The sequence below is a fragment of the Pithys albifrons genome, chromosome 4, assembly GCF_047495875.1.
Source record: "Pithys albifrons albifrons isolate INPA30051 chromosome 4, PitAlb_v1, whole genome shotgun sequence".
Taxonomy (NCBI): Eukaryota; Metazoa; Chordata; class Aves; order Passeriformes; family Thamnophilidae; genus Pithys; species Pithys albifrons.
The window spans coordinates 85,814,889-85,839,072 of record NC_092461.1 but is presented as its reverse complement, the minus strand read 5'-3'; the positions used below and the strand labels follow the sequence as shown (position 1 = coordinate 85,839,072).

At 38.3% G+C, this 24,184-nt stretch overlaps 1 protein-coding gene across 1 annotated transcript; it reads left to right on the top strand.

The window, feature by feature from the left end:
- The first annotated feature begins 6,328 nt into the window (after nucleotides 1-6,328).
- DSEL (dermatan sulfate epimerase like) lies at nucleotides 6,329-16,599 on the top strand. The gene is made up of 2 exons (XM_071554894.1): nucleotides 6,329-6,589; nucleotides 7,216-16,599. Exon 2 carries the CDS (start codon nucleotides 8,182-8,184, stop codon nucleotides 11,830-11,832), a length of 3,651 nt encoding a protein of 1,216 aa, XP_071410995.1. The 5' UTR covers nucleotides 6,329-6,589; nucleotides 7,216-8,181; the 3' UTR covers nucleotides 11,833-16,599.
- Nucleotides 16,600-24,184: the final 7,585 nt, after the last annotated feature.

The window sequence follows — 24,184 nt, the reverse complement described above, 5'->3', positions numbered from 1 at the left end:
AGTAAGATTTTTGCAAAATCAGTCCCTTTACCTGGTTCATCACACCTATATCACCCTTGCAAAAGGAGAAAATGGGAATAGGCAATCAGATATGACAAGAGTGGTAGATCACTCCTTTCCAAAGAGCTCTCATTAATGTGGAAATTCTTGTAGAACCACACTTTTCCATTAAGTATTACTTCATAGTCATTTTATTAAAACTAACAGGACTGTGCAAAGTAAGACATCCCACTGACCTGGATGAATGTAGCTTTTATTGACAGAAAATCACTTAAGATATTTAGGTAGAATGGATTAAGCAAAATTTAAATTCAGGGTGTTGTGCTACAAACTGAGATATTCCATTTTAAGCTGAAACCTTGCCATTTTCCCTGTGATAATGACTGAACTAATACACGTTACTGCATCCAACACTTCTTTTAATGCAGTATGCTTTGTTAAAGTAAGTACAGTTTTGAATTCTTTGTGATGTAAATCATCTTAATATGTCTTAAATATTGTTTGGTTTTAAAAAGCAAACCCAGGAGCTACTATTAATCAATGCTGCCAACCTGAGCATACCCATATGGGTTGTAATCTGTAGCTTTCCTATTTTCTAATGCATCAAAAGCTGCTAAATATAAGCCTGTACATTAGTATAATGAATAGAACTACAAAAAATATGCTTAGTTATGATTTGTAGTTGTACTCTTTCACTATAATGTATAATGTAGTATCTCCTTAATCATATAATTTAGAGACAATGGTGTAGATCATAAGAGTCTTTATTTTCAGTCATACAATTTAATTGCTGCTTCCGTAGGTTCTGCTTGTCCAGTAAGAATATTTTTCATATATATTCCTCATGGGCTGGACAATATATTTAAAAATCTTTAGGCTAATTCTAATTTATAGTTGCTAGCAAGTAAGAATACTGTATTAATAACTGCTGGTGAAAAGTCACCAGTGATTGAGTACTGGGATGAAGGTTCAAATACAAACCTTATGAAGTCAGCAGAAAGACATGCACCTCATTGAAATTATAACAATGAACTTGTATTAGGATCACAAAACTACAGTTGAAACACCTCTGTTAAAAATGAATAAAGAAATGGGATTTATTACAAAAATTTGTTACTGTGAGACCAAAATCAAAGGACAGGTATGCCTCTGCATTTATTCTTCATATGTGACCTTTACCCACGGTACAAGGATAAATTACTGCAGTATTATATAAAGCTTACACACCTTACAAGATTCTGATGTTAAGTTCTTCTCTGGTCCAAAGTGTAGCATATATTTGGTCATGAATATATCCATTGAATGTACTGCATCCTGGTTCAAACTTAATGCTTGGTGAACTCAGTGTTGGGGTTTTTTGGTGGCTCTTCTTTCTCGATGTTCTTTGAGGGTACAGAGTTTAATGTCAAGAATTTCTTAGATTGCAAGATACTGAGTCAAGGAAAAGAAGGCTCCTTCCTTTTCCACTCTTCTGGTTTTATGCTATGACTAATTTGCCAACATATTGTACTTAATACAGCAACATTTAGGGGCAGGTTGCAAAGCACAGTCAGTAAGCCTTGAATACTTAAATGCTTCCATAAATACAACATTGGTAGCATTAATCTTTCTCTGCTTGGTGATGAGTTTTCATGCTGAAAAATGTGCTCCAATCTAGACCTGCACAGATGCTACTTCAATGAATTTCATACCCTAAGAATTTGGCACTGTTCCGTACTGATCAACTGCTGAGAATCTTCCTGAGATCCCAGCACTGTACATGACATCATCCCTGATGTTTTTAAAACTCTTTCACCGAAGACTGTTTGATTAAAATGCTACCAAAGGACAAATTGTCGCATTTCCTTCATACAAAGTGTCTGAGGTACTCACAAATCGATTTAAAATTACCCCTGTATGCAGCTGACATTTTCAAGGTGCAGTTTAGCAATCTACTTAAGCTGGCCTAAAACTGTGCTGCCCTTTTGGGTCTGAAGGACCAGTTATATATCCAACTGCTCAGACATAAAGGGGCTGACAGGACCTCACAGCTGGGATGGAGGGAGTGCAGCACCACAGCATTTGGCAGTCGCTCCATCCTACTCCTCTCTGTTGACAGTGACACCAGGCACTTTTCAGCCTCTCTAGTCATGCAGAGATGGAAAAATGCCCTAACAAGAATCTTTGCAATATGGAAAAACATATCTGCCTTTTACACTTTGTTTGTGCATTGCAATAATCATGTTAATTTTTAGTTTTAATAAAAATAGGATATTCTTTCTTGTTCTCTTGTGTTTTGTTGCTGTTAGCTTTTAGTTACTTACCATTCCTAAATTAAAAATTTTAAAATAAATAAAATAATAAATAATATATAAAATAAAAAAGCATCACCACATGCTGTTTTTCTCTTTTCTGTGTACTCTACAAAGGAAATTTAGTTCCTCTGAAATAATTTGACCCCCAAAAGACAGCAACTTTGATATCAATTTTTTACCTACTTTATCTTTCACCCCCTTTACTTGTCAAATGTTCATCTGTAACATCAGATTTTGCCCTCCCAAAGTAGTTTACTAGCTAACAATGTGGAACTTGTGTGTGTTCCTGTCAGATTGGGTTACATAGAGAGGCAGAGCAGGAGACAATTTGAAGGAATGTTCCCTTGTCCGAGAATGTGGTATGTGCTTCATTGCAATATCTGTTTATCACAAAATGTGTAAGCTACTCTTGGATTGCAGAGGGTCTAATTCCTTCCCTCTAGCACATTTAATTTATGTGTGCAAGTTTCTAAGTGTGATTACGTTAATGAAAGGTAACATGATTTCACAGGATGCCCCTAGTTTGGAACAAAAAGATGCTGTATGCAGAAACAGACAAGAGATTAGGTCATTTGAGAGTAGAGAGATTGTGGTTAGCATCCTTTAAAGTGGAAAAGTCCTTTGCAACCATGTTTTCTCTGTGAAAGGTGGGTGCTTCTGACCAATAGGTGATTACTACAAAGTGGATCCTCATCACCACTGCATTATCCTCCAATGTTTTCTCATGTCTCTGTTGTAAAAGAAGCTGTGCATGAGGCATGTTTCAAGAACTCATAATGAATTAGATCTTTGAGTGGATTTGGATTAAGAAAAGTGTATCTTTCAGTATATAGTTAGATTGAGTCATGAAATAAGCACCAAGCCCTGCTAATATGGAAAGATTTCTGAGTGGTGAACTCTTCCCCCAAACTTGTGATGACCCTGAAACAAAATTTCTACTTTCAATAGGAAATTATGTGCTTTTGCTACTTGAGGAGTTAGGTAGAAGTTTCAAAAGTCCACCACTACTGGAACCTAATTACCTCAGTCCAGATGCTTCTTAAATACCTGTCTCTTTTAGTGAATGTGAATTAATTTCTCATATTTGATAGCAGTGTATCATTCATGTATGAACTTTTGAATTATTATGTCTTTGACACTAGCAAGTATTTTGTTGCCGTCCAGCTAACTATTCTGCTCTTCACTTCCATCTGTTAGCACTTGGCCTGTACTCAAGCAGAATAACACTACTATCATTTTCAAGATCAGTCAGATGGTTGATTTTGATACCAGCACAGAATACTATCACTGAGCAGTACACCACAGCATTTCACACTAAGCATTTGAAGTGACAGGGAGGTCACTTTCCTGTAAGTCAAAACTCATTATCTTAGTAGATATTTCATAGTATATTTTTCTCTTGCTGATAGCCCAAAAGTCTTGCTTTTCAGCAATTCTAAGTTATGAAGAACATTTGAAAATGTAGTAATACAATGCATTTTGTCCCCAGATGGTCAGTAAATGTAAAGTGTAACTTTAATAGTTACTTTCACAATTAACTGTTGTTCTGAAAATTACCTCGATTTTAGTAAGCACTCTTTAAACAGCATAATGCCAATGCAATTCAGGCTTGTTTTATGCAAAAAAGTTGGTTATAACCTAGTCACCATTTCTAATTACCTTAATCCAACTCCTTTGAAGTTTGCTTCACTTAACTGTTTGTCCTTGATATCAGTTGTATCCATGAGTTTTTAGTTTTGTTCTTGAGCTGCAGTATAGTAACCACAGCTCTCTGCTGACTATTAAAAACTACTAATAGAAAAATAAATGAACACTAGTTATGCCACTATCGGGTTTGTTTGGTTTGGCTTGTTTTTTGTTGTTTGTTTGGGATTTTTTTTGGGGGGGAGGTGTTTAAAGCAAAATCACTTGAAAGTGACACTAAGTAAGTAGCCTGTAGGATTGAAATCATAGCTGGTAAAGATATTCTTGCTTTGCAATTGGCTTAGCAGAAAATCAGCCTAAACTATTTTGCCAGTGCATCTCTCATAGTGTGAAAGAGCTGCCACAGAAAAAGTCAAATGCCTTACGAATGCCTTTATTGCCTAATAACTAAGACTTTTCCAAAATAGTACTCTTTGTGAATATATGGGGCCAGTCAGTAATTTATTTTCATGTTTCTCCACCAATAGCACAATGCAATTGAACACTGTATATGTAATGATCTCACCACAGGTCCCAGCGAGTGAGAATGACTCTTGAGAGAGCTTTACTCTTGCTTTTTAACCTAACACATCTTCTACACACTCTGCTCATTCTGCATTGCCTGACAATTTATGGTCGAAGTCTTTCTCTGAGACTATAATATGTTCCAGAATGTGCCATTCTTGGGAAAAATGTAATGAGTAATTTGGGAATAGGAAAAAAAAAAAGCTTTGGGAGGTTTTCATTTGTAGTGTATTCCACTCAGTTTCTACAAGCTTAAAGGGGAATGTGGCCCATATTGTTGCTTTACATTTCCCTTTGCTCTCCTCCTGGAATAACTTTCCTAGTAGTATGAAAAGGAATATTTGTAAAAGATTCAAGGTCAGGGTATGTGCTAAACTTTGTTCGTTATGCAAATTTCTTCTGATGGGAAGATATGATCCAGGCAATAACCAGTATTTTTCCCTTTTAAGCCAAGTTCAAAGAGCACATCTGAAAGATTCATATGGTTCCAGGCATAGTTAATCATTGATGTAAATAGGCATAATTTAATAATTTAATCCTTCTAAGGTGCACTCTGTAGCACAAAGAAATAGAATCAGTATCCATAATGTATGGCCTTTATATATTCATATATTCAAGATAGTTACACATTAAGTAGCTTAGGAAATAATTATATATGCAACTGCATTTTGTACTTATGGGGGGGCAAATAAAAAGAATATAGGCCATGCCTGGCAAAACGTTATGGTTATCAAGATGATTTAAATTCACATTCTTTTAAGTACAGATTATAAACACAGTAAGTGGCAAAATATCCAAACCCACCCTTTTTCTAGACTGCACACTCCAAAGAATAGATGTGTATTACATTAGGTTACAAAACGAGGCTCTGAAAGTCATCACTGGCAATCAAATTGTGATTCAAACACGAGAATGGTATTATACCTCTTGGCTTTTGTGGGTGCACCTCAACACCAGGAGGGCAGGCCAGCATCTTCTGCTGGCCCTTCACCACATCACTGACCGTGACCGAGTTGAGCGGTAGATGATTTTACACCTCCTTATGGCTTTATATTGTCTTCAGAGGCCTGCAGCTAAAGCTGAATGAGAAGGAACCATTTCAGCGCAATGCCCAAGATAAAGTGCCTGTGCAGGAAGGTGAAGAAGTGGGACCGCTCCAACAGCAGATGCTGTGCATTCCCATGGTTCCTGAGCCACGGACACTGTTAAGTAGTTACTCCGCGCTCACAAAGTTGTCGCCTACAGGAGCGGCGACTCCTGTCGCTCTGCCCTGCCCAGCCCAGCCCTGCCCTGCCCAGCCCAGCCCTGCCCTGCCCTGCTCTGCTCCCCGGTACCCAGGTCGATGCCATGCCGTGCCCATACCTGGCACTGCCCCGGCGGGAGCCGCGAGAGCGGAGGCGACCCACAGTGGCAGGTTTTCTTCCACAGCCTCCCTCATACCTGCCTCTGTTCCCTGCTCCCTGCGCCGGGACCCGCTGCACTGAGTCACCGTGGGCTCTTGCCTCCCCCTGCCGCCTCCGCAGCTCCCGGGCGCGGCCCCCCAGCCCCGGCCCTGCCCCCAGGCGCCCTCGCCGAGCTCCGCTCCGCCGGCAGCCGCGGCGCAGGGGCGGCGGTGGCATCCACCGCCGGGAGAGGGGCTCGTCTCGGCGCCGGGAGCAGCGGCAGCTCACGCAGCCGCAGGGAACGGAAGCCGGCGGGAGCGACGGCGGGACTGGCCGCCAAGCGCGGCGCGGAGCATCGACACATCCCCATTCCGCCGGGGGCGGCTCTGCCAACCCCCCCCGCCGCCTCCCCGCCTCTCTCCCTCCCTTCCCTTCCTCACTCCTCCCTTCCCTCCCCGCCCCTCTGTAGCGATATCCCTGCGAGTTTGTCTGGCTGCCCGTGCCCGTCGCTGCGCGCCTTCCCTCCCCATCAACTCTGGGAAGCCTCGGCCGGAGGGCAGGGACCCGAAGTTGCGGACAGCCCGGGAAGGGGATAGCTGCGTTAGGAAGGGCCCATTCGAGCGGGGCCGGCGCCGCGGCGGCCACCCGCAGACCCCGGCCGGGGCTGGCCCCGAGCCCCGCGGGACCCGTCCGGAACCGGCCGCGGTAAGACGGGGTTGAGCCGGGAGCGAGGGGCCGGAGGCGCCGGGGCGGGGCGAGGCGGGAGGTGCGGGGCGCCCGCGGCGTCCGCGCCGAAACTTGTGCAAGTTGTGCGGCTCCGGGGGCGGGAGCGGCGGCGGCGGCAGCGGTGGCGGGGCGCGCCCTCTGGTGGCCACGGGCGGCCTTGGTGCGGGGCCGGTGGGGAGGGGGCGGCCGCTGGTGGTCTGTCTGTCGGGGCTCCCTCCTCCCGCTGTCGTGGTTTGTATACGCATATAATTCTTATGTTGGTTTTGATTTTACCTCCTTTGAGTTTCGCTGGTATGTGTCAGATTTGTTTTTTCTGGTGGCTCCTGGTAACAGCGGAGACCTCATGTTCACGCAGTAAAAGATGAAATAAAGCGAGCCTGAGTAGCCAACCCGAATTACTCTTTTGCCAAGGATAAATTCTGTGTAATGTTGAAAATGCTCCTTTTTTTCTTTTTTCTTTGTTTTCATTTTTTTAATTTCTGTAAAAGAAAAGGTGAGTTAACTCATGTTTCCTAGAAAGGTGGTAGTACTTTGTTAGCCTAAGTATTTTAAATAAGTTCTGACACCTGCACAGCTTCAGAGAACTTTTGTTTCTGTTTTTACAGAAAGAACCAACATGCCAAGTGAAAGGAAACCTGAAACTTCACTTTTGACTAGAAAGTATTGGCTTTCTGCCTCTTTCACGTGTTTTCCTTTTGCATCATAATGGAAAGAACAGGATTTTTTGAATCATTAAGGCCAAATTTGGACATCACTGGCTGAAGATATGATGAAAGAAGACTTGAAAATATGTCGATACTCTGTGACTTAATTCAGATGCCCCTTTCACAAGCAGTGAGGAATAGTGGTTTAAAGCACTGCAGTTTCATCAAAAGGATCTAATGGAGGATCAGTGTTGATTTTTTCTATTATTGTTTTTTTCCTTTCTGCCCCTCCATGAATCCCAAAAGAGAAAGATGGAAAAAATGTATGTGGAAATTGAGATAAAGTGAAAATTGAAGGCAATAACTTCAATTTTGAAGTGTTTTCCAAGTGCTGTAAATTCCCTGTTTTATCGAATATAACACACTGTTTTGAATAAATTATATAATTTTTTGATCAGTGGAGTTTTTGTCAGCTCTAAAAGTGGAATTTCACCTGAATGGAAGCTTTTGTAAATAGCAAATATATGACTTTGATTCCTTTTTTCAGGTCAAGTTTTTCCAGTTATCAGAAGATAGCATTTCAGTCTGTACTCTGCACTGTTGACCTGTGTTTTATATACATATCTTAGAGATTTTACTTTTTCTCTGATTTTCGTTTTTATGTTGTAGTGTTGTGTTTGAGAAAAGTGTGAACAGACAAGGCATCTGAGATTTAAGTTTACAAGAGCCTTGTCATTTCAGTCTTGTATCTCAGATTACAAGTAATCTGAGCCTTTATTTCAATGCACAGTATACGCTAAATCTTTTCTCCTAAAAATATGCCTTAAGATATTAGGGTTTTTTACTAACTGGATGAAAGTTTGATACCTGAATATTGTGTTTTGTTAGGAAATGTATGTCTGGGGATGAGGAGCTGCCTAATGGATCATGGCTCTGATGTTCACGAGGCATACTTTATTTCTAGCATTAATGATGTTTGATGTCTTTGCTGTCGAAGAATCTGTAAGCAATTACTCTGATTGGGTGACTTTCATAGAAAATGTGGATCAGTATGAAAAACAGGAACTTGAAGGTCTTAATGCTGAGCAGAAGCTGAAAAAAACAGGTCTTCATCCAAGCTTGTATTTTGATGCTCAGGATGTTCAAGCATTGAGGCAGAAGGCTCACACAAGCCACTTGCATCTCTTTAGAGCCATCAGAAGTGCCGTGATGGTTATGCTATCCAACCCTCTATACTACCTACCTCCACCCAAGTATGCTGATTTTGCTGCAAAGTGGAATGAGATTTATGGAAACAATCTACCACCTCTAGCATTTTATTGTTTGCTTTGCCCCGAAGATAAAGCTGCATTTGATTTTGCCATGGAATACATGGATAGAATGGCTGGCTATAAAAACTGGTTGGTTGAGAATGCACCTGGAGATGAAGTGCCACTTGGTCACTCCCTAACAGGATTTGCCACTGCTTTTGACTTCTTGTATAATTCATTGGAAAATGACAGAAGGCAAAAATACTTGGAGAAGATATGGTCTGTAAGCCAGGAAATGTATGAGTTCTCCAAGGTTCGTGCCTGGGGAAAGCAGCTTCTCCATAATCACCAGGCTACTAATATGCTTGCCTTGCTTATTGGGGCTTTGGTTGCAGGAGTGGACAAAGGATCTCAGGCAAATATTTGGAAGCACACTGTTGTTGATGTGATGGAGAAAACCATGTTTCTGCTCAATCATGTTGTAGATGGGTCTCTCGATGAGGGAGTAGCTTACGGGAGTTACACAGCGAAGTCAGTTACCCAGTATGTTTTCCTCGCCCAGCGTCATTTCGGTATTAACAACTTGGAGAATAACTGGCTCAAAATGCACTTTTGGTTTTATTATGCCACTCTGTTACCAGGCTTTCAGAGGACCGTGGGTGTAGCGGATTCTAATTACAACTGGTTTTATGGTCCTGAGAGCCAATTGGTTTTCTTGGATAAGTTTATCATGAAGAATGGAGCCGGCAACTGGCTGGCGCAGCAGATTAGAAAACACAGACCCAAGGATGGGCCAATGGTGCCATCCACTGCACAGAGGTGGAGCACATTGCATACTGAATTTATATGGTATGCTGCTGAAATCACTCCTCAGCCTCCTCCTGACTATGGTACTGCTAAAATGCATGTGTTTCCTAACTGGGGAGTTGTCACTTATGGGGCTGGATTGCCAAACAGTCAGACAAACACCTTTGTGTCCTTTAAGTCTGGAAAACTTGGTGGACGTGCTGTCTATGATATTGTTCACTTTCAACCCTATACCTGGATTGATGGGTGGAGAAGTTTCAATCCAGGACATGAACATCCTGATCAGAATTCTTTCACTTTTGCTCCCAATGGACAGGTGTTTGTATCTGAGGCTCTTTATGGACCTAAACTCAGCCACCTGAACAATGTCTTGGTCTTTGCTCCATCTCCTACAAGCCAGTGCAACCAGCCTTGGGAAGGACAACTTGGTGAATGTGCCCAGTGGCTGAAGTGGATTGGTGATGAGGTTGGAGACTCAGCTGGAGAAATTATAACAGCCTCCCAGGCTGGAGACATGATGTTTGTAAGTGGTGAGGCGGTATCTGCTTACACATCAGCAATGAAACTGAAAAGTGTGTATCGCATTTTGCTGCTCTTAAATTCTCAGACATTGTTAGTAGTAGACCATATCGAAAAGGAGGAAGACTCTTCTGTTGATTCTGTCAGTGCCTTTTTTCATAATCTTGACATTGATTTTAAGTACACACCCTATAAGTTTAAAAACAAGTACAGTGGGGCTATGATGGATGTGTGGGATGCCCATTACAAGATGTTTTGGTTTGATCATCGTGGGAGTAGTCCTGTTGCTAGGATACAGGAGGCTGAACAAGCTGCTGAATTCAAAAAGCGATGGACTCAGTTTGTAAATGTTACCTTTCCAATGAAAAATACACTTACAAGGATTGTTTACCTTTTCTATGGCCCATATGTCAATGTTTCGGATTGTAGACTCATGGATAATGCAAATTCTGGATTCCAGATTTTGCTCAGTGTCAACAACACTGAAAATACCATCTCTGTTGTGACCGAGTATCAGAATTTAAAGGCAAGGTTTGATTACTTGGGATTTGGTGGTTTTGCCAAAGTAGTTCATGATAATAAAGTGACCAAGTTTGGTGTTGGTACTGAATCTGTGAAAAAACAGATGAAAAATAATAGGGTAGTTTTCCCATTTGGATTCAAAGTGAACGTAATCGCAGGGTTAATTTTGGGCATCAGTTTGGTCATACTGGCTTTTCAGTGGCGGTTTTACATATCCTTCGGTAAAATGTTGCGTTGGATCCTGATACTGGTTGTCACACTATGGCTTATTGAATTGGTGGATGTGTGGAGCATGTGTACTCAGCCCATCTGTGCAAAATGGAGCAGTGACATGACAAGGCTAGAACATGATAAAGGCAATAAAGCCAAACAACTAGAAGGAAACACTGTTGTTTTGCCAGATGTTATCATTACTTCACTTCCTGCTTCTGGTGCAGAAATTTTAAAACAGCTGTTTTTCAATACCAGTGACTTTTTATACATCAGGATACCTACACCCTATCTTGAGATTCCCGAGACTGAATTTGAAATTGATTCCTTTGTAGATCCATGTGAGTGGAAGGTTTCTGATGTTCAGAAGGGTAATTTTCGTCTTATCCAAGGGTGGCTCCAGTCTCTAGTTCGAGACACAAAGTTGCATTTACAAAACATTCATTTATATGAAACTAGCAAAAGTAAAATTGCTCAACATTCTTCCTTAAGCAATGACAAAAAGAAAAGATCCAGAAAGAGAGAATCCCTGTCAGAGCAAAGAAGCAGGGCAAGAGGTAATCAAGAAAAAGATGCTGAATATATCAGGGAACTGAGAAGACATTTCTTTTATTACCCTAGTGCACGACCTGTGCTTAGTTTAAGTAGTGGGAGCTGGACACTAAAGCTTCCCTTCTTTCAGGAAATCCTAGGACCATCAATGAGAGCATTATATGTAGTGAGGGACCCAAGGGCATGGGTCTATTCAATGTTGTACAAAAGTAAGCCAAGCCTTTATTCCTTTAAAAATGTTCCACAACACTTGGCTGCGATGTTTAAAGGGGAGAATGGTAAAGAAAAATGTAGTTTAAATGGAGGCTATGCCTCTGAATATGAACTACTAAGAAAAGAACTTTCAAATTCTAATTCAAATGCTATTTCTGTCTTGTCCCATTTATGGCTAGCAAACACAGCAGCAGCCATGAGAATAAATAGGGACTTACTCCCAGCAAATTATCAGCTGATCAAGTTTGAAGATATTGTGAAATTTCCTCAGAAGACAGCTGAATCAATTTTTGCCTTTCTTGGTATTCCTCTTCCTCCTGCTAGCTTAAACCAAATATTATTTGCCACCTCCACCAGTCTTTTCTATCTTCCTTACGAAGGGGAAATTTCACCAAGTGGCATTCATGCTTGGAAGCAAAACATGCCCCATGAAGAGATTAGACAAATTGAGGATATCTGTTATTCACTGATGGACCACTTAGGATACCCAAAGTTTATAGAATAAATGCTGCCGGTCAGCAAAAATTTGCACTAATGATCTGTGACTCACAATTTGTGGATAAATATTAGAGAAGTTTGTTTATTCTTGTAAAATGTGTACAGTCTGCTACTTTGAGAGAGATTATTTTAAGAAAAAAGTAACTGTTCTTGAAACTGTGGAGGATTTTTTGTTTGTTTTTTATGATTTGTTTTCCTTTAAAAAGAAATTGTAACTACTTTTGCTGCCTTTCAAAAAAAGCTGTGTGAACCTTTGCAGAACTACCATCTGGGGCCTCTATAGCTCAGGGGATTAGTAATAGAGAGCTTTTCACTTCTAGCTCACCAGTTTGACTCCAGTCCAAGTGGTTAGTTCCTGGAAGTACTAACCATTTGATGATTATATGATAGCTTATATGGAATTATACTGGTTAAACTGGTCCTGTTCCCAGTGGTGATAATTGGCCCCCTTGGACAGGTTTACTGATGCATTCTGTCTGTGTCTCACTGGTCACTATAGTGGTGCAAAATAAACTAAAGATTTAGGGCTGTTCAGCATCTGTTCAGAAGGTGGAAACAGAATATTTGACTAAATCTAGTTCCTTATTTACAGTCTGAGAAGAGAGGTCTGGGACTGAAATGGACGTGGATATTAAATCTCATTATAGAATATGGTTCTTTCAACTCGGAGATGTGGTACTCAAATTGGGTTTTGAAGCGAGACAAAAGACTTAATTCCCTATGCCTGACAATGTGGTACCCTTTGTGACCCTGAAGTAAACAGTTTGGAGAAAAAGAAATGGGACAAAATCTAAGAAACTAGCAGTTAAATTTGGAGAAGATTTTGTGCAGTTTTGACCTGCCTCAACATAACCTAATTTTGAAGTTTATTGACATATTGGCTTCTTGCACTGCTTTATCCTGAACCTCGTCTAAGAGGTTCTGCACAGATTTTCTGTTTTCGAGTGTGACTCTTCCGTCCTTCTTTGTTGCAACACATTTCTCTGATGATTCTTGTGCATAATTTCCCTGGGACCAGTGCAAATATTTTATGCCATTTTGGCAATGGCTTATTGCTGATGTTTGCTTAAAATGACAGTCTGAGATTTAGAAGACCTTAGATAAATCTCTAGGTCTGTGTCACTGAGGGATGTTTTGTTTGTCTGTATAATGAATTTCTGAAGGACAGCCATTGCTAACCTCAAGTCTTCTTTCAGAGAGGTGAGAGATCAGAAAATCATCTGTCCCTCAGCCACCTCACATTTGAGTGATGTTTCCCTGCAGTAAACTATATCCAAAGTTGTCTGATTTTTGTCATGATTGAGATTTCTTTAATATGATGCTTTAATATAATTTCAATTTGGAAACAGACAGGCCTGGTAGGATAGATGTGTATTTGTCACAGCTTATTTTCTTCTTCAGTCACATTCTTTGTTTGTGCATCACCACTAAGAAAAAAATTTTCCATTTCCCAATTTAACTTGCTCAGCATTGTCTGGAAATGCATACATATTGTAAATGTCTGCAGATGTGTAAGTCAGATCACAAAGAGACATCTCTTTCCTTTACCATCTGTTTTTATTACAAATGGAATTGTCTTGAAATATGCTTCAGTTGGTTTGTGGGAACTAGAATCAGAGCTTTGGCTTATTATATCGAAATATGCGTGTAATTGCTATTTATTTGGGTGGTAAGCATTAGGCCATGTCAAGAGTGCAGTGAGTTTCTTCATGCAGATTACAAGTAGTCTTGCTGATTTCGAGTATAAAGGAGTTCTTGTCTTTTCTTCTAATCTTGATAATATATCCCTGTCTTACTCCGCTGTTTTGTCCATCCTAAATGTACATTTCATGTCCTTTGGAGCACTTTGGGATATTTCCTTATGACCTAGATAAAAGTAGCTCTTTCTCAGGCAGTCATTAATATGCCAAAACAGGCTTCTACCATGTAAAAGCTATTGTTAGTTTGTGGTCTCACTAACAATAACTTATCTCTCCTTTACTGCGAATATTTTCCCCTTCAGACTTATGTTTCATGCTTGGCTAGGGGGTTGCTGTGTTAAAAGAAATATTAAACACGTTAATATATATTGACATTTTAATGAAATGTAGGTTTCCAAGTGTAATTTTCTCAAATTGGTTTGTCTCTGAGGCCATTTTTGATCATATGGTAAAAAACCAAAAGTGTTGATTCTGTACATTTTGTACTCAATGGAATAAATTTCAGCATTTGCCTTCTATTTCCACAATGTACACTCTAGAACCAAGACAAATAAAAAGGTTTTTCTCTGTCAGATGTTGTAGGGCAGCTGAAGGTAATATTTTGTGGGTATACAGACTTACTCTCAGAATTCTGTTTTGTCACTAGAATCCAGAGGAAGAATGGTCACTACATAGACAAAGACATTAACCTGCCCTTTCTCCATATAGTAATGTTTAAGAGTGTCAGTAAGCTCTGAGTTGTTTGACCTATTTCAAAAGCATGTCTCTTTAGTTACATTGTATTGAACAGTGTTCTGCTCATGAAAACTAGTCTCAATATTCTATCTGAACTTTGCTGCCTTTTTCTCCCTCTATTCAATGTTGATAATTATTTGTACTATGTTTTAGTTTGAATTGTCCAATAATGACACAGCAAAGATTTTGATGTATTTTTTGAAAAGGCAGGCTTTATTTAAATACTTACCTCTGAATCATATTTGGAAGCATAAGAAAAATAAACACCAAGGAAAACATTTCTGTTATTTACTTACTTTGTAACTAAGTGACATTGGCTCTGGGGAGATGCACATAGGTCTTGGCATTCAGAGTTCTGTCAAATAGCATAAATCTGTAGTCTCTTGAGAACATCTAAATGCCTCTATTGCTCCCAGTAGGCAAGAGCAACATCTCTGGAGATGAGCCTCAGTATCATGGTCAGATTGCTTCCTTTCCCCCTTTTAACACACAGTTGGCATGCAGTCAGATTCATGTTTAAACAGGTAATTTGGCAGATCTGGAGTTTAATTTCGTGACAAGATCCTCAATTATGTAAAATATAGGGCAAAACTCATTTGGCAGTGTAACACTATTCTGATGGTGTTAAAATGCAATTTAAACAAAAATTGCTTTTCAAGTTTTATAAAGTCACTGTTCAGTGATTTGTAACGCTGCAGTTGGGTCAGATTTTTTTTTAACCATGAAATTGGTTTCACCTGCTGTTGAAACATAGTGGTATGACTCTTAGCAGACTTCTGTCCATCCTACAGTCAATTATTTTCCTTATTGGAGGCACTATTTATTTAAGGAACATAAACATACATTAAGTGGAATGTCATACTGAAGACATTTGAATTGTGTAGTTCAAGATTAAGGATGAAAACATGTGATCTCAATATTTCTGTAAGTTAAAAAAAATACCTCTTTTGCAAGTGGCCCATATGTTGGGTTCCATATGTTGTAATATTTTGTAATTAGAAGCTGTGATATTTGTTTAGGTCACTTAGTAGTTTTTCAAAATTATTTATTTTTATTACATATAAATTTTCTTCAAGAGAGTAAGTACTGGATCTTAACAGTTCTGTAATTGGGGCAACATAAGCTTTTATTACTTTCTCTAGACTCCCTTTTAGCTTTGGTTCAGACTAAAACTCACAATGAATGAGCTGTCTTCCAAGTGAAGAGTCTACCTGGAGACTCTTACAATATCAAATTTCATATTTCAGTATGAAATACTATAGACTCTGATTCATTAATCAAATCTGAAAATTGTGAGCTGTTCAGAATTGGAACATAAGTGGAATGATGCCTCACTGACCTCAATGTTGTGCCATTGGTTTCAACAGGAACAAAATACTATCATCTACTATCACCAAACTATTATCAACTTGTTAGCCTGAATATTCCAAAACAGAAGAAAATAATGAAATAAATACCTCAAAGGATCATGAAAGATTACTGTCCTTGTTATTTGATGACAAAAAATGCATTTAATTATGTAAAAATATAAATTGCTTTGTAACTCTAATCAAAACTACCTGTAGACTGACTGATAAATTTACAAGCTCATAAAAGCAAGTGTAGAAACAAACATATTCAAAATAATCTAAAAATTACAATTTTCAAATGTCAAGACTTGGATTTTCTTCAGTAAGGAGAAATTTGCTGATATAAGAGCAACACTATTCTCATAAAGGATGTAATGAGTAATCTCATGCTGTCTCAGAAAATACTTAATAATGAGAAAGTGCTATTTCATGTTGCCAAAATGATACTGTTTTAAATTAAACTATACATCTTTTGAGCTGACAATGTTCTGAGAATTATGTGATGGAGGAGAAGAACAGTCTGATTTCATTCACAGTTGTCTACAACAGAATAATTTCTGAAAGGCTCTTAATTTATGCTGATAGAAATTCAACACTTTGTTTACTGCCTTTACTGAGAAAGATATAGTGGCATTTATGAACATGACCTGAAATAATCTATTTCACATTAGGTAATTTAACTTTCACAGCTAAATAAGGAGCTTTGTCCCTCTAGAATCAATGGAAAGCCAATGTAGCCTTCAAAGGTAAATCAGACACTGCTTCCATCTTTTTAAATACTCCAAAGCCAAGACTGAAAAAACTCTTACTTTAGATGTTCACTGACAGGCTTCAAATGAGGTAGGTTGAATTTGGATTTAAATGTGTATGGTTTTCCGTCTAAGTAGATTCTTGTGTCTGAACAGTTCCTGTGAATACACTGTCCAACAAAATTTTGTGAAACATCCTGCATAAAATAAAACTATTGTTAGTAAAATAATACTGTTTGTGTTATCCTTTTTTTCTCCCAAATTATTCTGCCACTTAGGATATCACAAAATTTCGTGATGTGGTGAACTGTATGTATTTAACATTTTAAAATACTGCTAGTTTTGTTTGTTTTGTATATGAGAATCATTGATACTTTTCAAAAACTACTGATGGCCAGACCTGATTCTGTCTGCCCTTGGATGCACAGTAAGTACATTTGGTGTTAAAGACCACAAAATAGGTATGTTCCTAGAACAGAAAAAGGTAATTTCCCACTCATTTCTTGGGAACTGGACAGCTGATGCAATCCCTAATTTTGAAGTCGTGTCATCTGTAAATGCTGTAGCTATATGCAACCTGTGTATTTAGAATAGTGCTTCTTCTAGTTCCTGAACTATACCCAGGAATTTTTTCAGAGACTGATATTTGGCTGAAAGACCATTCTTAAATTTAAGTGTAGGTAAGCAAGTTGCAACCATGAATGTTCTCTTGTGAGGTTTGTTGTTTGGTGTTTTTTTGTTTTGTTCTGTTTTTTTTTTGTTTGTTTTTTGTTTGGGTTTTTTTTGTATTTTTAAAGACACATAATTAAGTCAACTGAAATAACTGAAGCCCTCTGGATCTCTTTTGCTGAATCTGGGCTGTCACAGGCAACATCTGATAGATCCAGAGGCACAGGTAGTTCAGCATCCTTATTGCTGCTAAGATCTATAACCCGCTGTATGTCCATCTGAGTTCCATCTAGTGTTCTGCAGCAGAGTTCTGCAGGTTTAAGTAACTAAGGGGAGGGTGGGGTGGGGTGTTAATTTAATTTAGAAGACTATGCCTGGGATATACCTTAAACATACCAAGAACAAGACCTGATCTGTCTCTCCTGTGAACTTCAGCATGTTGTAAAGTAAATGTTTGCATGTTTTTCAGTCTTTTTGGCGTGATACATAACTGTGAGGTTTAATGTTGGTGTTTTGTTATTTTTTCTGGTTTTGGTTTGCTTTCAGTTTTCTGAAGGTATTAGCCCTGCGCCTTCTCTGTTAGTGGCTGCTGAATGATTTTGCAGGTTGTGGGCAGTACGTGCTTATGCTTTAGGTCATCCCAGGTCATGTCACTGTAGTCTCATAAGTAATTTTTTTTTTTAACTTTCTGATTCTTGAACCCAACTTTGGCTTTTGACAGAGTTACATGGAAAAATACTGTTTTGATAGGGACAACAAGGTGTGTTGTAAAAAAATGTTGCTGTCTATTGCAAATTCTTTGACAATATTTGTCTCCACCTATTTTCTGAAAGGTGAATAAATGTGTGCAAAGCTGAGAGGAAGCTAATACCAAGAGCATGTTAAAAGGCAAGCTGTCAGAGGTAATTAGTGCATACTTGTATCTGTGAAAGCCATTAGTATTTTCACTCTTAATTGCTTTTCTAAGAGAGCAATTTATTACCTTTTCTTTGGACTTTTCTTAAAGCCTTTTTGTGTTTCCATCTTACAGCTTGCCTTGAACTAGACTTTTTTTCTATGTTGTCTGAATCTTAGTTTGAAATGTTCATTTTGTTTGTTACATTTTTGAACCTTTTTTTGTGTTTCAGGATCTTCAAACCTATTCACTTCATAAATCATATCCTACAGCTGCCACTTGATTTCAAGAAACATAATCTCAGCGGTGATGAGGACTATGATACGTACACAGAAATGAACTGAGAAACAGTAGAAACAAAACGTTAAGCTGCTGAAAAGAACAGATTTTTAAATGTGTGTCGGAATATTTAGGTCCTAATGAGCAGACATATCATGCTTTATGAATGCTTGAATAATACTCTTTATTATTTGCTTTAACTTATCAGCTGAACATTGTCTGTTTCAAATTACCAAATGAATACTGATGGGAAAAAAAAGTTAAAAGGAAATCTTGGTTGTATTTACTTTGATTTATTTTTCTTCAAAGCAATGCTATTCTTTTGTATTCCCAAGCTGTGTTAATTTGTAACAGGATTGCTATTAAATAGTGTAGTTCTATAACAACATTGTTGGCACCAAAGGATGCTTTTCAGTGACAGGGTACAGTTTTGCCGATGGGTATAGATTCAATATTGGGGTTTCTCAACTGTGAGCATCCTTTGGCAACACATTTGTAAGGAAAGCATGCTTCTGTAATAACAAACTGTTTCATGCGAAGAATAGACTGCATTGTTGCTGAGTAAAATAGCGGTGACATAAAAACCTGCATATTATAGACAGAATGCAATCAGTCGTGCTTAAACCAGTCTCACAGTCAGATCTTTAAAAGTATGGGTGTAGCCCTCATCTGTTCCTCAGCCTAATTACTAATCTTCATGGTGGTCTTTAATTGCAGGCTAGGCTAAGACGAATGTTCTTGTATTTGCTGAAGGAAAACAGCAAGCCTACGTGAAAATAACCTGGCTTTGTTGATAAACTAGGATTTTTTTAAGTTGCTGTCACTTGAATGTATGTCTGTAGCTCTAAATCCCTCTAGGGTGCATTTACAAATCTTACATAATGAATGATCATGTTGATTTCAGTGAGTAGGAATTTACCTATTTGTATTCCATCTTTCTCTGATAATAGCCACGCCCTAGTACCCTCAATACATTAAGTGAATAGAATGATTAGTAAAGAGCCAGGCTAGACAATAAACAAAGATTTCTAGTTTTCATTGTTCACAGCTTGTTGGAAGTGCTTGCCAGCAAACTGCTCCATCTGCATTTAGCTCAGTTGGCATAGCAATAGACTCATAGCACCCTTTGAAGAAACTCCTTTGAGAAGTTTATAAGTTAAAGGTAGTTTTAAACAGTTAATGTATCATGGGTTTAGTGCCTCTTAAATTAATATAGGTGAAATTTTCTTTTTTAGTTAAAAGTGCAGGGATAATGAAAGGAAAGAATACATTTCCTTGAAAGTTAAATTTAAATAAAGGCATGGTGTATTGAAAAAAAAATCTTTGGATGTTATTAAAATTTAGAAAAAAATCTGTAGGTTCAGTTTAGCAAAACTGCTATTAGGTGTGTTTTTAAATTATTATTACTTGTGCTCTATAACGTATCCTGCAAAACAGCTACAAATATAATCAACTGGCTTCTGTTGAATTTATGAAACAGAATCAGCTAGATACAAAAACAATTTTTAAGTGAAACCATATCTAATAATCTAATGAAAAGGTGATCTTAGCCACATTTAGATATCATGCAGTTACTCTTGTATCTGTTGATTTTCATTCCATGTTTTCAATGAACACTTAGTAACTCCATTTTAATTTAGTTTTTGTTATTATTTCAGATGTATTATTTATAGTGGGAGAAATGGTCCATAACTTTAAAGATCTCATAGTCTAAATAGTAAATTAGTATTAGCATCTATTTTAGAGACTAAAAGTTCAGTAACTTTCATGAGGCTTGTAGATAATTCTATGGGTGTAATGGAAGTTGAATTGAAACAGGTCAAATCTCAGTCTGCTTCCATGAATCATGTGCAATTTATTCTTAAACATAATCATTTGCAGTTTAGTCATAGAATCATTTAAGTTGGAAAAGACTCTTAAGATCACCAAGTCAAACCCAGCACTGCCAAGTCCACCTTTAAACCACATCCCCAAGTGCCTTATTTTCACATCTTTTAAATACCTCCAGGGATTGTGATTCAATCACTTCTCTGGGCAGGCTGCTCCAATGCTTGACAGTTGCTTTGGAGAAGAATTTTTTTCCTAGTATCTCAGTTGACTGTGAAGTAAGATAGCATGCAGGTACCTCTGAAATTCCAGGCAGTGGAAAGTTTGTAGAAAAATTGATTTCCAAAGTTGAAAACACTAGACTTAATAGAACAGTGATCCTAACAGTGCTTCAAACACCAGGTCTGAGGAAAAGTCGCGCCCCCTGTTGTTTCCAGGGCTTTTATCAACATTGGCCCTCTGGCCTCCCTGTCGTGGAGGCCCTCAACATGTCTATGAGTGCTTATCTCTTCCTTATACCAGAGGACCCTCTCTAGAATGCAGGAAGAGAAAACATCTAAAACTGTCTTTGGGAAAGATGGGTTTTCCGTGCGGGAAAGCTTTCTTAAGAGAAAAGCTCTAATCTCCTTGCCTTAAATCTTCTGGAACGATATTCTGTTCTTACACTGACACAACTTGAGTCCATTTCCTCTAGTTCTATCGCTTGTTATTTGGGAGAAGCGACTGACTCCACCTCACTACATCCTCCTTTCATGTAGTTGTAGAGAATGGTAAGTTCCACCCTCAGCTTCTTTTCTCCAGACTAAACACCCATAGATCCCTCAACTACTCTTCCTCTTACTTGTGCTCCAAACCCTTCAACAGCTTCATTGTCCTTCTTTGAATGCACTCCAGCACCTTAATATCTTTCTTGTAGTGAGGTACTTCTCAGCCTTTTTTCTAAAATCAAGTATAGTCTAGTGTGTGGGGGAGTAAATAGCTCTTTTCTGGAAGATATTGCTACCAAGGAGACAGTTTTTTGCTAAGGAAGCTTCCCTGCCTGGATTAAGGCATCTTCCCCAGACACATTTTTGGATGTTTCTCTGCATGCATTCCACAGAAGATCACTCCCTGGGCACAACAGAGATAGTGCTCACAGATGTGCAGTAAGGCCCCAGCAGCCAATGGGGGAGCCAAAGTGGGGGAAAGAGACGATTAAGCCCAAGGAACAAACAAAAGCCTTGTCTTTGCATTGTCTCTGAGGTTGGTGCTGGAGGTACAGCACCTTTAGGATCTATAAATTTTCAGTGTCCTCACCTCTGAAATAAACATTTTGAATCCTTTTCACTGCTTTGCTATTCTTTGGGGGAATACCTGCATATATTTTGCTTTACAGTGTAGTATATATATTGTGCATGCATATCATCAAGTTCCTAAAATTCTGCTAAGTTTGGGATAGAGTCAAAATGCTGGAGAGCAAGCAATGTCTATGATGTTGAATTAAGTCTTACACAGAAAATATATGCAGTGAAATGCAGAGAGATTGGAAGGTGATGAAGGCTCTCAGCAAATACACTGAATTTGCTTTGAATTTAGAACTTAAAACAGACTCTGATATATGAAGCTTACTGGGAAATATATAGGTTGTGGCTTGCTTTCTTTCCAAATCAAGCACTTCTTTTTCTCTTAGCATCACATTTTACTGAAAGTTTTCTGGGACTGACCATCCTATGTTCCTCTTCTTTTTTATGTTCTGTAGTTTCTCTGCAAGACATCTATTTATCTAGTTTAGAAAGATATATTTGTTTATCAGAGTGAATTTGATTACCTGTTTCACTGTGTTTTCCTTCTGGTGCTTGAAAAATAGAAATCATACTTTCAGGCATTTTGTGAAGGAATCCATCAGAATTTCTTAAAGTCACAAATTAGAGAAAGTAGTCAGCATACAACTGTGGTTGCAAACTCCAAAAAACACTTCAAAATGTCACACCAACAAAAAGCAGCACAAGAATTTAACTTTGTATTCTCTGCTTCAACTTTGTATAATTTATGTTGAAAGTGCACCTATTTTTATTTAAAATAATAATTAAAAAAAACCTTCATCAAAACAAATACATATACTTCACAGTTATAATCATTATTATTATGAATGGCTCCTAGATGGAATTCTGTAGTAAACCAAATCTGCCATATCTCTTACATACTTTGTGAATTCAACTGCAATGAAATTTACCAGCAACTTAATGGGTTTCTTGCTTGGAGGCAAGATGTGTTTATAGCACTGAAAACACTGGCAAACATATAAAGGAAAATTCATTTAATAATATTTTATCATATTTTACTCTTATTTACAAATGAAGTTTGAATGTTTTGTTTTCATTTTGATATAAAAATCTAAGTAAATTTACCTGTTAACTTGCTTACCTGTACCACTCCAAAATTTGGAGAGAGACAGATTTTTGGTAGGACTAATCTGTTCTTCTTTTAGTAAACTTTAATTTTGCTTAATTGGCTAGAGAGTGTTGAATTTTAATAAACTATTTTAAATTTTTTTAGCAAATGACCTGTACTGGTTACCTCTCTTTTGACTTTGAGTTACAAATGTACTTCTCCAAAAAGAAATCCTTCAGTGATACCTCAAGTCTCTGTCATTGTAATTCTATTACGTAGAAACTTTTCTTGTGTGATGGACATTCTAGAGATCCTGCAGAAACTGCTAATGTACTTTAAAGTAGCAAATCATATTAAACATTACCTCTGGACTTAAGAGAACCCCTTATGTTTTGCATTCAGTACTCACAGAGAATATATGTTACAACCATGACCATTCAATTCTTCCTGCAAAATTATTTTAAAAGTGGCCTAAGATCTTTATCCAGGATATTAGTATATCAAAAATAATTGCTTTTCATATCAAAGTGAGAACCATGAATACCAAGGCACAGCATAACTTCTCATCCTGTCTTATGTGATCATCTTTTTAGGATGAAGTGATAGGATGTTCTTTGATGTTCCAAAACCAAAAGCTGTGTCAAGAGAAAAAATAGTGGTTTTAATCAATATATAAAAATATCTCTTGCCTGAATGTATATAGAATCATATTTTGTTGGAGTATATATTTCTAACTGAGGTCAGTATTTGCTGGCACTGGGAAAACATGATGATATGCTAGCTCATATTATGCATTAACAGAAGAGGCAGTCAATACAGGATAGCTTATAGCCTAGAGCGTTTTTTTTTTATTTTTTTGCATTTTAGTATTGCCAAAAATACACTGTAAATAGAATATTTTTATTGCGCTCACAGGGCATATTGTAAGCTGTGGAAAGAATGATCTCTTCCTTCACTGGAAGGCTTAACAGATTTTTTGTGCTATGTCTTTCACTGCTGCCAGCACAGCAGAGCAAAGCGACATAGCTGGAGGAGAAGATGTATGCCAGAATGTCCCGGCCATGTGATGGACCTCAGGAGTGTCATCTTTGCTATGCAGCCACAAATATAAACTAGAAGCCTATTGTAACTTCCTAACTTGTGGATAAAATCTTGGAAATCTCTTTTGAGCTCCCTTCAGACTCAGAAATGAGAAGGCATTTAAAAAGTATTTCTCATCTCATGACATATGAGATAATCACAAAACTTCCATGATCTTCACTGATGCTCTTAAAAAATTGAAAATGCGCAGATGTAGGATACATAATCATGTAAAAGAAAAGGTAGTTTTCTGGAATGCTAGCAGCACTATATTTTAGTTCATCAGGCTATAAGTGTATGACACAGCAGAATTCAGGAGCAGACAAGTAAATTGCCAGAACGGACTTTTGCACAGCTTCTAGTTCTGGTTCTGATTGATAGCTGTGGCTAGAGTCAGCACAAAGGCTAGGCACTGATTAAGATACTGATCAAAACAAATGTTGTTATGTGGCCTCATTCAGGTGTCTTAAGGAGGGTAGAGGCTCACCCCCTTAATTTCCCATGTTGGTGAGAGATGCCATTGTAAGTCCTTAATATGTTGATTCTGAACCAGTGAAATATGTGAATGTATGTGCAAGGCATGGCATGTACAAGGCCAAGTCCAAGGAATCAGGCTGACTATGTGGATGAGAGAAGGGAAGCATGTAGTGTGAATGAAAAGGCAGTAGCAGCTTGAGGTGAACAACGGGAAGAAAAAGTGGTGAGA

Coding starts and splice junctions, on each gene's coding strand:
- DSEL (XM_071554894.1), top strand. CDS start 8,182: ATGGCTCTGATGTTCACGAGGCATACTTTATTTCTAGCATTAATGATG.